A 16,047-nucleotide genomic window follows, 5' to 3' on the forward strand; every position below is an offset into this window, starting at 1 on the left:
TTACAATAAAGTTATTTTTCCAGCAAAAGAGTTGTTTTCATATATGAATAAAAGAAACATGCACAAAATATCAAATTATGGAAATATCTTTATTGTACCAACAACCACACTGAATCAACCACATTTGAGAAGCTGTACAGGGTTTCTTGGTGAACCAGAGCCTTGCTCACCCAGCACGTGAAGACTGCTTTGGTCAAACAGATGGAAGAAACCAATAAGAAGGTTCAAAGGCTGAGAGGGAGATGCAGCAAAGCACTGTGGAGTGCTATGAGCATTTTGGAGCACAAAAGTCAACATGGCCATCCAATGCAGCTGAGGAAGTCTCCAGGTGTAATGATTTTTCGTGCCAATGGACCCAGGCTTCCAACACCTAGAGAGTGGGACTGTCTCTGTGCATCGACTTTTCCACTTAAATCTCCTTCACGCACAAGTGTTTTTGTGCACACTCATCTACATCACAGGTGAAAGCGCACAAAGACAATCATCATCCTCAGTTACTGAGAGACTACTACTACAGAGTTTCTTAGGGTAACAAGCAGCTCTGTCTTTTCAATTCAATATTCCTTGCTGATGGATGATATGAAACACCACAAAATTAGCAGATCATTCAACAATCAATAAGGGTTTATTAAATGCTAACTATTTCCAGGTTTTGTGTTAGTTGCTGAGGAAACAAAGACAAAATTGAAACATTCCTTGCTTTCAAGGAATAATATTCCATTAGGAGAGACATAGAATTTATCAAGGGTCTGTATTAGAAAAGTCCAGCAGTGATAGTGAGATATAATTGAAATGCTGCACTGATTTCTGAAAAAAAAAAAAATTAAAGGAATTAGAGGAAAGCCTTCAGTGTACAAAGTGGATCCTCTGTGTGAAGGATTTCTGGGAAGGCGAGGACAAGAATAATGTAGCGTAAGACCTGGATCACTTGTAATATATACCAGTGGAAGGAATAACCACATCAATGAGATAAAATATTCATTTGATATATTGAATGATCATAGGATCATAGACACAGAGCTTGAAGGGGTTTTAGCAACCATCTGGTCCAAGATCCTTATTTTATAGATTAAAATATTAAGTCCCAGATTGGTATGACTTTCCGAGGTTCGCAGAAGTAATGAGAGCTAGGTATAGGATTTGAATTCAGATCAGGTGACTCAGACCTAGAACAAGTGCTTTTTTCTACTGTATCATTATAAGAGTGTTAAAATTAAGTAGTACACAATATGGGCATTAATACATTTAACATTTTTTTTAATTACTGTGGAAGGAAACTAGTTCATCCCCAAATAGGCCTTTCAGTGAAGAGCTACAAAAAAAATCAGCATTTGGAGAGAGGGGAATATGGATAGTCTAGGAAAGGAGCACTGCTTCAGGCTTAAGAATTTCTGAGGTCAATATATAAAAGTAATTGCAATGTTAATAAATATGGCTGCTATCCTCCATGTGACAAGAGAGGTGTTAAGAAATTAATGAAATAGTTACATATTTCTGGCTTATTAAAGCAATACACTGGAGCCTTGCTATAATATAATTTCCTATCATGGAGAATTTTGTAAAAGGCAGGCACCTGCTAGTTCTAGTACAAAGGGGACTAATTACTATACTACCTAAAGATGTTCTCATGACATGAACATTGAGGGAAACAACAGAGTAAGGCTCCAATGTAATTTTCTAAATTAACAGAAGTTAGGGAAGAGAAGACAACTGATTTTCTGAACCCAAAAATACAAATATGAATTGAAAAAAAAATAAATCTTTATTAAAAGCTAGAGAGGTGACAGCCTAGAAGAGTAAATTGAGAATCTGGAGACCAATATTCTGGTCCTGGCTTGGCCCTCCAACCTGTCATGTGACTTTGGACAAATCATAAACTCCCTGTGTCACAATTTCCTGATCTGTAAAATGAAGTAGTTGCATTATCTCTAAGGTCCCCTCCAATTCTAATGTTTTGTTGATTCTATAACTTCTACTTGAACCAGTTGAATTAAGGCTTTACCTCTAATTTTATTCTTAACCTTTTGAAGAAGTTCCAGAGGTGCTCACTAGTTCTGTTTATTCTCCATAAAGGATGACTAATCTTCCTTTCTTTTGGTTACATATATACAAACTGCACAGCTCAAGATTCTAAATAGTCTTCAGCAAAATTTCCATTTCTTTTCTGTCTCTCCAAGAACTTATTGATGGGATTATCCTAAAGAGGATAAAAGCATTTACAAAATGAAATCACTAGACCAAAAAAGGTAAGCTAAAGGAGTCCCTTTTTTGATGGGAATAAAAGTTACCTTCAGTTTATTTTTTTAACTATATTATTTTTCCCATCCCAAAGCCTTATCAATGCAACTGTGACAGAAGGCATAGCAGATTACCTTGAGGAAAACAAAATAGTAGAACCCCATGTAATTTTGTAATGGAGTTTATAGCAGGACTCCAATGGAATCAGAAGGTAGGTAAGATACAGCAGACAACTGATTTTTCTGGGCCTTCAATGCAAATATCATGAAAAGAAAGGTAATAGCCTAATATATTAGAAAGAGCACTAAATTAGGAATTCAGAGACACAACTTTCTGGGTCACAGGAACATGAACATGACATTTCAGAGTAAGACTAAGGTATAGAATGTCAGGCCACCATCATAAAAATAATAACTTTGGAGAGGCCAATTACAACATGATATACAACACCATTATTTTTCAGACATTTCTGAAAGTATTACTGATACAGATCTCCCGACTTGAAATCTAAGATTTATCTTTCCCACTTCTATTTTGATTCTTAGATTTTGGTACTCAGAGAACACTTAGGTCCTGATACAGCCTCTAGTTTATGTTAGCTTGAATGTTATTTTGGATTTCATCCCACTTTCCCTGAATTTGGGATGTATTAATTTGAACTATCCTTTAACTCTAATGAATGTTTGATTATCTGCATGTGTTAGTTCTCTTGAAGAGCAAACAGAAATATTTGATACTCTTTAAACTCTTTCCTTCACATTTATGACTCAGACAACATTGTAACTGTTTAATGTACTGCCAGACCCCTAATACAAAGCTTTCATAACTTCAGAGCTATAACAACAATTGGGAGAAAAAACTGCAAAACTGATTAAACTCCAAAGGATGTTTTGATTGATGAAGATAGCTATCCTGTCTAAAGCCTTTTCAAGGTCCTCCATGATGGGCAAAGAACTAGGCTGTTTTTTTTTTTTAATATTAAAGTTACTAGAGGAAAGCTTCTAGTGTATTGAATAGAACCTTTGTGTAAAGGATATCTGAAATATTGGGACAAGAATAATAACAGTTGACAGCTGGACCACTTGGGATCTGTATCAGCGGAAGGAGTACCACAGCTGTGCAATAAAAGGTTCTGGCAATGTACTGAATAATCATAGGATCATATAGATGTAAAGCCAGAATGTACCTCAGTGACCACCTAACCTGAGACCCAAGAGTTCGCATCTTTGGATTCCTAATTTAGTGTTCTTTCCACTATCTTAGGCTATTACCTCCCTTAGACTATTAAAAAAAAACCCTTACCTTCTGTCTTGGAGTCAATATTGACTCCAAGATAGAAGAGTAGTAAGGGCTAGGCAATGGGGATTAAGTGACTTGCCCAGGGTCACACAGCTGGGAAGTGTCTGAGTCCAGGTTTGAACCTAGGACCTCCTGTCTCTAGGTCTGACTCTCAATCTACTGAGCTTACCCAGCTGCCCCCTAGGCTTTTTAAAAAAGGTCATTTTTCATGATTACATATGTATTGGGAGCCCAGAAATTCAGTTGTCAGCTATTCCCTACCTAACTTCTGCTTATTAATAAAATCACATGGGAATCCTGCTACTACTGTTTCCCTCAAGGTCCACATCATGAGAACATAGTAATAGTCTAGAAAATAGCCCCTTTTGAACTGGAGCTAGCAATCTCCTGCCATATTCATGGACATTCACTCCTAGGGATGCCCCATAGAGCCACCCACCAAGAGAATCAAATGTCTTTTGAATCATCCTTCACTTCACAGGAAATAGTCTCCTCCTATGTGATGTGGATGGGTCCTCTCAGGTGCTAAAGGAGACTTTTCCCAGGCATACACACATTCCTTTTAGATTTAAGAAGAATGCTGAGCAATAAATTATCACACTCCAGTAGAAATAATGATCTTCCTAAATCAAGGCTTGGCACGAACTATTGCTGTTTTGGTGGATTAATTTTTTTTGCAAGGTTTGGCCACTCATCTGTCATGATATAAGCCCAGGAATATATGGCTGCCACCCCACATTCTAATCCAAAAATGTGTGTGCATCAAGTCATAGCTCTAGTCAAATATGCATCTGTGGTAAAGCCATTAGTACTCTTCTAATCTGGTAGACTATCACAATGCATCACTAAAGCTTACCTGGGAGCTTGTGAGGCATGGTGAATATCAGATGCACCCACTCCTTTCTCTTTGGCAGGTTTCTACTCATGCAGAGCTCCACATAAAAAAAGGAAGTAACCCATTAAGTGTCCTTATCAGAGGTAAGAACTCTGGGACCTCTCTATCTGCTCTCAAAATAATCAGTTCTCAAACCATATTCCTGATTTTCAGTCATAATATGCTTCAAGATTAAACTGCCAACCTCATGAATATTATTGTTGTTCAGTTGTCTGACTCTTCATGACTTCATAAACCATAAGGTTTTCTCTGGAGTGGTTTTACCATTTCCTTCTCCATTGTAGCCAATGGATCCTTTTTTGGCAGGCAATTGAAGGTTAAGTGACTTGCTCAGAGTCAAACAGCTAGAAAGTATATGAAGTCAGATTTGAATTTAGGCCTTCCAGACCCCAGGTCCAGTGCTCTACCACTGAGCCACAGCTAATTGATGGATACTATAATTCTTACTTAGGATGATGAAATAGATTTTTAAAAACTTTGCAGCCCTGCTAAACTCTATATATCTAGTTATACCAATTTCATTATGCAACACCCCATTAATTTTTCAAAAAATTTTCAAAATTAAAAAAAAGGAAATTTATGTTTCTGGATTTGCCAAAGAAAGGTAGTCATGGTATACCTAACTGATATATTCATTTATTCTTAGAGTCCAGCCCTGAACCCCAAATTTGTCTGTCATCTTCCAACATCCACATCAATACCAATACCAGCCCTTTGTCAAATTGGAAAAATGAAAACTACCTTTATTTCACACTTCTCCCTGTCATAAACTCTACATTATAGCCAAACTTGTTTACTAGTAGTTCCTACAACCTGACAATCAATCTCCTTCTTCTATGTTATCATGTAATCCATTTCCATCCTGAAATGCACTCTCTCTTTAACTCTGCCTTTCAGAAGACTAACCTTCCTTGAAAGTACAGTTCATGTAGATCAACTTTTATGAAGCATTTTTAATCATCTTTAGTTGCTGGTGTTCTCTACCTCCTCAAATCACCTAAGATTTATATCTTTGTATATTTTATATTACCCTAGTAGTCTGGGGTCCCATAATTCCCAGTGTTTGGGGACACATAAAAAACCAGCAAAGAGTATGTATAAATTCAAGGAAGATGGAGTTCATACTGCAATGAGAGGTCTCTTCTTTACAAAGAAATCTACAATTGTTCTTTGACTATAGATGCTTTGTCTCCAGGTTGCCGACCCTAACAGCACCTTTCACCAATCTGCTTAAACCAATCCAAGGCTTTCCAGTGCTTATTAGAGGTAAAAAGATTCTAAGATCAGAAGAGGCATTCGACTCTGTTTCTATCTTCTTGAACAATATCAAATGTCAAAATGAAAGCCTACCTCTCATATCACTCTTCTCTATGCCCCAAACATGCATGTATTTTAATATAAGTTGACCCCAAAAGAATTTGCTTTTAAAACTTACAAGACAGGGAAAATAGCCACTTACACTCATATTGGCACTATCTTTATATGAAAGCAGAAAATGACAGCAACAGTGTTGCAATCTTAATTTTCTAACCTAATCATAAGAAACTAATCCATTTCCTTGAGACAGTGTTCCAGTTCAGTCAACACCAGAAACATTGTTTTTGGTAGGTCCAAATCCATTAGTACTTAAGTTTCCCTAGAATTATAAAATGCATGCAGATATGCTAGGACTTCCGGATAAACATGGCAGCAGTCTAGACACAGAACTTTTCCTCTCCTCACCATCTACTAATACAGAGTACCACAAAAAGCCAAAAAAAATCAAATTCATATGAACAAAGGGACTCTACAGTAGGGTACAGCATAGAAGGTACATGGGATTTGGGCATTTCCACACCATAAGGAGGTAAAAAAGCTTCCACCAAAACATGAGCTTATCTATACTCCCCCACCCCACCTACGGAGTCAGAGCCAGAGCCAGCATGCTAGAATCAGTGAGTGAGTGAGGGGCACCTCTAGAACGAGTAAGGGGCACGTTTGGGTCCTTGGCACCTGACTGAGAGCACTGAGGACCTACCCCTGAGAGCAGCTATACCTGAGGCCCCAGGAGTCTGAGGAGCACAGACTGTGGGCATCAGATTTCTAACTGGAAAGGGAAGGGAAAAGCACCACAGTAATGGCAAACAGTGCCCAGGAACAACAACTTCTCAACACCAAGAAAAACAAGAAGAAGGGGTTGACCCTGGATCATTTTTACAGAGGAAAAAAGCATAGGCTTCAGAGTAAATAGAAGAGGAAATACAAATAAATGCACCAAAGCCTTCCCCCAAAAAAAGAAAAATTTTCCACAAGCTCTTGAAGAATTTAAATTGGAGCTTATCAAAAAGATGGAAGCCTGATGGCAAGAAAAGTGGGAAATAGTTCAAAAAGAAAATAACCGTTTAAAGGACAAGAATTCCCAATTAGAGAAACAGCTGGAAGCCATGAAAAGTAGGATAGACCAAACTAAAAAGGGAAATGAGTCATTAAAGGGCAGAATTAGGCAAATGGAATCCAATGATCTGGGAAAAAAGCAAGAATCAATAAAGTAAAATCAAAAGACTAACAAAATAGAAGAAAACAGAAAACATCTCACTGAAAAGATGACAGATCAGGAAAACAGGGCACAAAGAGACAATTTGAGAATCATTGGTCTACCTGAAAATCCAGAAATAAACAGAAATTTTCACATCATACTACAAGAAATTATCCAAGAAAACTGCCCTGATGTTCTTGAACAAGGGGGCAAAATAGACATTAAAAGAGTTCATAGAATACCCTCTACACTAAATCCTCAAAAGACAATTCCCAGGAATGTAATTGGCAAATTCAAGAGCTCCTAAACTAAGGAGAAAATATTACAAGAAGCCAAAAAGAGACAATTCAGATATCAAGGAGCATCAATCAGTATTACACAAGATCTGGCAGCTTCCACACTAAAGGACCACAAGGCTTGGAATATGATATTCAGAAAGGCAAGAGAATTAGATCTTCAACCAACGATCACCTATCCATCAAAACTGACTATAAACTTCCAGGGAAAAGTATGGGCATTCAACAAAATAGAAGATGTCCAAGTATTTGTAAAGAAAACACCAGAGTTATGTGGAAAGTTTGATATCCAAACACAAAGATCAAGAGAAACATTAAAAGGTAAATAAGAAAGAAAGGGAAAGGGGGGAAATGTTCGTTTTTTATTCAAACTTTCTTCTTTAAGGACTTCAATAAGATCAAATTATGTATATTAGTATATTGGGGAAATATTATTTGTTACTCTCAAAAATTATATTCACTATTATAGTAATTAGAGGAATCATTCACAGGAAGAGATTGGGGTAATAAGTGCTATGAGATTATATGCAAAAAAAGAAAAAGGGCGAGGGGGGAACGGAAGATGGTACCAAGAGATACTTGAAGAAATAAAATAAATAGGATAATCTTTATCACACAAAGATACACATGGGAAGGGGAGGGAAAGAATGTTCTTATAAGAAGGTGAGGAAGAGAGTGCTAATAGGTAATACTTAAACATTACTGTCAGTGAAATCAATTCTGAGAGGAAAGAGCATCTAGATCCATGGGGTATTGAATTCTATCTTACAATACAGGGAAATTAAGAAGGGAAAACTAAGGGGGAAGGTGTGCAGAGAGTACAAAAAGGGAAGGAAAGAGAGGGGGAGGGAACTTAACTGACCCTAAAAAAATAAGAAGGGACCAAAAAAGAGAGGATGGCAGAAAGGGAAGCTTATTAAGGGTGGGGATTAGGGGAACTGATTAAAAGCAAACCACAGGTTTAAAAGGATATAGCAAAAAAAGAAAGGACAGACCTAGGAGAGGATATCAAAATGCTGGGAAATACACAAGTGGCAATCATAACTTTTAATGTGAATGGGAGGGATGAACTCATCCATAAAATGAAAACAAATAGGAGAGTGGATTAGAAATCAAACTCCTACCATATGTTGTCTGTAAGAAACACACTTGAGGCAGGTAGACACTCACAAGGTTAGAATTAAAGGTTGGAGCAAAACCTTTTGGGCCTCAAATGAGAGAAAAAAGGCAGGAGTTGCAATCTTGATATCTGACAAAGCCAAAGTAAAAATAGATCTAATTAAAAGAGATAGGGAAGGTAACTACATCCTGATAAAAGGCAGTATAGACAATGAGGAAATATCAGTAATCAACATGTAGGCACCAAATAGTATGGCATCCAAATTTCTAAAGGAGAAACAAGTGGAGTTAAAGTAGGAAATAGATAATAAAAAATATACTAATGGGACACCTGAACTTACCACTATCAAATTTAGATAAATCAAATGAAAAATAAATAAGAAAGAGGTAAGAGATGTGAATGAAATCATAGAAAAATTAGAGATAAGAGATAAATGGAGAAAAATAAATAGGGACAAAAAGGAATACACCTTCTTTTCAGCAGCTCATGGTACATTCACAAAGATTGACCATGTACTAGGACATAAAAACATGGCAAACAAATGCAGAAAAGCAGAAATAATAAATGCACCTTTTTAGATAATAATGCAATAAAAATAATGATGAGTAAGGGTACATGGAGAGCCAAATCAAAAATTAATTAGAAATTAAATAATATGATTCTCCAAAATCAGTTAGAGAACAAATAATAGAAACAATTAATAATTTCATTGAAGAAAATGACAATGATGAGACATCCTCTCAAACTCTATGAGATGCAGCCAAAGCACTACTCAGGGAGAAATTTATATCCTTGAATGCATATATTAACAAATTAGGGAGGCCAGAGGTCAATGAATTCTACATGCAAATAAAAAACTTAAAAGTGAACAAATCAAAAATCCCCAGATGAAAACTAAATTAGAAATCCTAGAAATTAAGGGAGAAATTAATAAAAATCAAAAGTGAAAGAACTATTGAACTAATAAACAAGACTAGAAGCTAGTATTCTGAAAAAAAATAGATAAAGTACCGGTCAATCTAATATAAAAATGGAAAGAAAACCAAATTAACAGTATTATAGATGAAAAGGGAGACCTCACCTCCCATGAAGAGGAAATTAAGGCAATTATTAAAAACAATTTTGTCCAATTATATGGCAACAAATATGACAATCTAGGTGATATGGGTGACTTTTTACAAAAATATGAATTGCCTGCATTAACAGAAGAAAAAATAGAATTCTTAAATAATCCCATATCAGAAAGAGAAATTGGACAATCCATCAAAGAAAAAATCCCCAGGGCCTGATGGATTCACAAGTGAATTCTATCAAACATTCAAAGAACAACTAATCCCAATATTATACAAACTAATCAACATAATAAGCAAAGAGGGAGTTCTACCAAATTCCTTTTATGACACAAATATGGTACTGATTCCAAAGGTAGGCAGGTCAAAAACAGAGAAAGAAAATTATAGACCAATCTCCTTAATGAATATAGGTACAAAAATCTTAAATAGAATATGTGCAAAAATATTCCATCAAGTGATTAGGAGGGTTATTCATTATGATCAGGTGGGATTTATACCAGGAATGCAAGGATGGTTCAATATTAGGAAAACCATTCACATATTTGACCATATCAACAAGCAAACCAACAAAAATCATATGATTATCTCAGTAGACTCAGAAAAAGCCTTTGACAAAATAAAACACTCATTCCTATTTAAAACACTAGAAAGCACAGAAATAGAAGAGTAATTCCTAAAAATAATAAACAGTATTTATCTAAAACCATCAGCAAACATAATCTGCAATGGGGATAAATTAGATGTAATCCCAATAAGATCAGGAGTGAAACAAGGATGGCCATTAGACTTTTATTATTTAACATTGTACTAGAAACACTAGCAGTAACAATTAGAGAAGAAAAAGAAATTGTAGGTATTAAAATTGGCAATGAGGAGACCAAGCTATCACTCTTTGTGGATGATATGATGGTCTACTTAAAGAATTCTAGAGAATCAACTAAAAAGCTAGTGGAAATAATCAACAACTTTAGTAAAGTTGCAGGATACAAAATAAACCCACATAAGTCATCAGCATTTCTATATATTTCCAACACAGCTCAGCAGCAAGAACTAGAAATAGAAATTCCATTTAAAATCACCCTAGACAATATAAAATACCTAGGAATCTATCTGCTGAGACAAACACAGGTACTATATGAACACAACTACAAAACACTTTTCACACAATTAAAACTAGATCTAAACAATTGGAAAAACATTAATGGCTCATGGGTAGGATGAGCTAACATAAAAAAAAAAAATTACCATCCTACCCAACCTTATTCATGTATTTAGTGCCATACCCATTGAACTACCAAAAAACATTTTTACTGAATTGGAAAAAAACAACAACAACAACAACAAAATTCATTTGGAAGAACAAAAGATCAAGGATATCCAGGGAAATCATGGGAAAAAAAATGCAATGGAAGGAGGACTTGCAGTACCAGATCTCAAACTATACTATAGAGCAGTGGTCATCAAAACAATATGGTACTGGCTAACAGACTGAAAGGAAGATCAGTGGAATAGACTTGGGGTAAGTGACCTCAGGAAGACAGTCTATGATAAGCCCAAAGATCCCAGCTTTTGGAACTAAAATCCACTATTTGATAAAAACTCCTGGGAAAATTGGAAGACAGTGTGGAAAAGATTAGGTTTTGATCAACATCTCACACCCTACACCAAGATAAACTCAGAATGAGTGAATGACTTGAACATAAAGAAGGAAACAGTAAGTAAACTAGGTGAACACAGAATAGTATACATGTCAGATCTTTGGGAAAAGAAAGATTTTAAAACCAAGCAACAGTTAGGAAAAAATAAAAAATGTAAAAGAAATAATTTTGATTACATCAAATTAAAAAGGTTTTGTACAAACAAAACCAATGCAACTAAAATTAGAAGGGAAATAACAAATTGGAAAACAATATTCATAACAAAAACCTCTGACAAAGGTCCAATTACTCATATTTATAAAGAGCTAAGTCAATCGTACAAAAATCAAGCCATTCTCCAATTGATAAATGGGCAAGGGACATGAATAAGCAATTTTCAGTTAAAGAAATTAAAACTATTAATAAGCACATGAAAAAGTATTCTAAATCTCTTATAATCAGAGAGATGCAAATCAAAACAACTCTGAGGTACCACCTCACATCTAGCAGATTGGTTAACATGACGAAAATGGAAAGTAATGAACACTGGAGGGGATGTGGCAAAATTGGGACATTAATGCATTGCTTGTGGAGTTATGAATTGATCCAACCATTCTGAAGGGTAATTTGGAACTATGTCCAAAGGGCACTAAAGGACTGTCCTTTGACCCAGACATAGTACTGCTGGGTTTGTACCCCAAAAAGATAATAAGGAAAAATACATGTACAAGAATATTCATAGCTGCACTCTTTGTGGTGGCAAAAAAATGGAAAATGAGGGGATGCCCTTCAATTGGGGAATGGCTGAACAAATTTTGTTATATGTTGGTGATGGAATACTATTGTGCTCAAAGGAAAAATAAAGTGGAGGAATTCCATGGGAACTGGAATGACCTCCAGGAATTGATGCAGAGTGAAAGGAGCAGAATCAGGAGAACATTGTACACAAAGACTGACACATTGTGTTACAATAGAATGTAATGGACTTCTCCATTAGTTGCAATGCAGTGATCCTGATAACCCTGAAGGATCTATGAGTAAAAACACTATCCACATTCAGAGGAAAAACTGTGGGAGTAGAAACAGAAGAAAAACAACTGCTTGACTACATGGGTCGAGGGGGATATGATTGGAGATATAGACTTTAAATGAGCATCCTAGTGCAAACATCAACATGAAAATGGATTCTGATCAAGGACACATGTAATACCCAGTAGAAATGCACATGGGCTATGGGAAGGGTGGAGGTTGGGTTAGGGAGGGATAGAAAATGATTCTTGTAACCAAGGAATAATGTTCTAAATTGACTAAATACAAATTTTTTTTAATTTAAAAAAGATATGCTAGGTCATGAAAGACTAAAGGGATCAATCAGCTCAACAAGGAGTCTTCTTTTTTGCCCCTGGCAATCTTTGTCCCTACCTCTCAACAAGTTTTAATGCCTAAGAAGCACTCACAAAACACTTACTCTCAAATCTAACTATCTGCCTTCCAAGAAGACACAGTGTCAGTATTCAAGAGGTTAGTCTCTGATGAAATCCTGTATCTCCACTTCTGTTCATATACCATACATAGGTAGTATTTGCTACATGCAATGAAAGGGGAACCTGTCCAAGACACTCTCATTGAACACTTCTGATGGCTACAACTATAACACAAAATTTCTTGTGTATGTCTAGTCATGCAAAGTACATATTAAGGATCCCTTGGAATAGCAAGTTGTCTGCATTGCTTAGTAACTCCCACCCTTTCCTATTTGGCAATAATAATGAATTTCATCATGAACCTGCCCCTATTCCATGGAAATTATGCCATCTAGTGGTAATGCACACCCTAACCAAAAAGTCTTGCTTTCTTCCCTTAATTAAACCTTCTACCATAGTATAAACTACCCAGAAAGTTCTTTTTCTTTAATCCAGGACTTAATTTTTGTTATTTTTTAAATTATTAAATTTTTTCTAACTCCCTTTTGCCACTCTTAATTTTGGACAGGGCCCATGAGGAAATTTGTTTTGCTTAATTATACATAGTTACCCACTTTATTCCTGGAAGATTGTTACAGCTTTATAGTTTTCTCTTTCATATTATCTTCCACAAGGATCCCATTTCTATCCCGCCATTTTGGAATGAACTATTCACAAAGGTAAAGATTCACCTTTCTACTGTAATATACTCAGCCTAACAGGAATAAAGAACATACAAAATAAACTAAAACCAGAACCTATATTGACATCAAAATTATTGAGCTACTACTGTCTACCACTGAATTTTGTCATATTTTGACATACTCCTCCACTCACAACCCTCTTTTATGAATTTTACTATTAGTTCTTGTTGTTTTCCCCCAGTACTTCTATAGTTAATGACTTCCAGAAAAAGTGAGAAGCCATTCAGACAGTCTTGCATTCTATCCTCTAAGTAGCCAAAGTGGAATGTAAAAGGGGGGGGGGGGGGCACACCTGTTCTACCACAGTAGTAAGAAATTCTTGAGTAGAGGGAATCAAGTGTGATGATTTCCCTATAATCTCTTACAGAAGACCTTTCCAGAAATAAGCAGAGATATTCCTTCCCCATAAAACAAGTGATAAATCCCATGATTGATTACACAGGATTATTCTCAAAACTATATATTCATTCCTTTTTCTACTAGCTAGAGATGATTCTTATATTCAAAATCAACTATACATTGAACCTCCATTAAGTCCTCCTACAGAGCAAGCAGACATAACACAACTTGAGTTCCATATCTGAAGTCTTTTCACCTTGCTTGGGTAATCGAAATTCATACTTCATTGGCAATAGCTTTCAAGAATGCAGAATTTTCCTCTAACATAGGATGAGACAATGAAATAGATTTCTTGACCTATTTACATAAATTAAAATATCAAATACATAAAATATTTACTTTCAATGAAATATGTTGGTAGAGATTTTACCACATTTAATACATTGAGAATATTGTTTACTAATTCATTTCAAAGGTGTCTTGTTACATACCATTTAAAAATTAAAATGAATATAACCTGTGAATCAAAATAATTGTAGCTATTAAATTTCAGAATTTTTTTCTATATTTAGATTAGACCTAATATGGATCATATGATTTTTTTTGCTCCTTCTCTAAATGTGAAGTTAAAGTATGAAGTCCTTATGATTATGTGTTTTGAAAAATTCACTTGTTACCACACCATTCTAACTCTGGAATGACAGAATCCTTATTAGACAATCCTGTAGCTGAAATAATCTCTAAGCAAGTCTTATCCACTATCTATCACACTATACTGGTCAAAATGTATTTGCCTCTGTTTAGCATATGAACTCCCTGTATATCTAGAATATTAATTATAGTTATCATGTGAAATTAATCTTTGGTCTTACTTTCTATTCAATGACACAAATGTCTAAGAGATTAAAATGTCTCCAGACACTTTGATGGATACGAAGAAGCATAAAATTTCTCTAAAATATTCACATGCTATATTATGCAAGGGTGGAATATTTTAAATTGCTAAATACACAGTCAACATCTCTCTAAACACTGTTACATCAAATATAATGTTACTCACCTGCATTGACTATGGCGTCAATCTCAAGCAATGTGATGTCACCTCGATAGAGAGAAACTTTTTCACTCAAGCTTTTCTTCACTTGTGAAATTTCCTGGACATTTTCATCTATAAAACAGAAACAAAAAGGTGAAATATTTTAACTGATACTCTTTAAAAGAAACATCATGAATTATAACATCTGTCAAAGAAATTTAAATATAAGATATTTTGTTCTTAATGCTATAGGTTAGGGATTGAGTTTATATGACAGCCTAATAGTTACATGGCTGATTAAAGAAAAGATGAGTTCAGTGAAAAGGGAATATATATCCTAAAACAATATGTTTAGTGCTTAGGTACATAGCAGCTATTCAATAAATATTGGCTGACTGATCATATGAATTTCCAGCTATGTCAGTAACAAACCATAATTTCCTATCATTAATATCATTACAAAATTTTCTGTTTTAATATAAAAATATACATTTCTAATTTCAGCTCTAGCTAATAAAAAAGATATACAATTGACAGAAATGAGATAAACAACTGTCATGATAGGGCAAATCTGACCTCCCTTCCAAGGACTTTTAAAACCATTATTTGCTTAAAAAGAAAAATATTTGATAGGTATCTTGGTAAAAAAGAAGATCAACATTAGAATCAGAAAGATCTGGGTTCATATTCTGCCTATTCAAAATGTACTATGTCATATTGGTAAACCATTTACTCCCTCAGAGACCCATGCATTTTAAGTTACAGATAAATTGATGATCTGTACTGGAGTTTCTAAACCACTATTTCCCTGTATAAAAGAAATCACCCGCCCATACCAATATATATAAATGTGTTGTGTGTATATGTGTGTGTGCACACTTATATTCTTAAGATTCATCATTTTCTTAATAGTAAATATTAAACTTCCTCAAGAGAGGGAAACTCATTTTCATTTGTGACTACTTTTCATTCAAATCAGTACTTATTATTCACCCTAGAGGGAGCTGCTGGCTTAAAAAGGGATTTTAAAAGCCTATTCAAAGCCCAACATGTTTAATATGTAGTATTTTAAAAGGTGAAATTTCATCTTCAAAACATAAATGTCTTTTTTTCAATTTTAAAATGTTTAAAATTATTAAAAGTATGTGGATTTTCAATCTATTTTTAAAAAGACATTTTCCTGCTGAAAAAAAGCTAAATAGTATCCAAAATTGCATGAAATGATTATAGGTAAATAAATTATAATGCAATTCTTTGCTCAACTCCAAAAAATAATGCAAGCCCAAGAATAATTTATTCACTGAGCTGTTTTTAATATATGAAGGTGATTTGATTAGTCCACTGTCAGCAGGACATATAATTGAGTGGTGTTTGTGTGTGTATTTCCCTTCCCATTTATCAGAATGAAATGTATTGAGCCTCTTTCTACTTG

The 16,047-nt window shown here is 35.0% G+C and overlaps 1 protein-coding gene across 1 annotated transcript in view; it reads right to left on the reverse strand.

Moving 5' to 3' along the window:
- Window positions 1-16,047, reverse strand: part of MACROD2 (mono-ADP ribosylhydrolase 2) — a 2,426,984-nt gene that overhangs the window by 2,319,586 nt on the left and 91,351 nt on the right. Inside the window, exon 3 of the mRNA XM_007476657.3 lies at window positions 14,640-14,747. Within this exon, the coding sequence (XP_007476719.1) occupies window positions 14,640-14,747 (108 nt within the window). The remainder of the gene's footprint in view (window positions 1-14,639; window positions 14,748-16,047) is intronic.

Source organism: Monodelphis domestica, chromosome 1, assembly GCF_027887165.1.
Source record: "Monodelphis domestica isolate mMonDom1 chromosome 1, mMonDom1.pri, whole genome shotgun sequence".
NCBI classification, from domain to species: Eukaryota; Metazoa; Chordata; class Mammalia; order Didelphimorphia; family Didelphidae; genus Monodelphis; species Monodelphis domestica.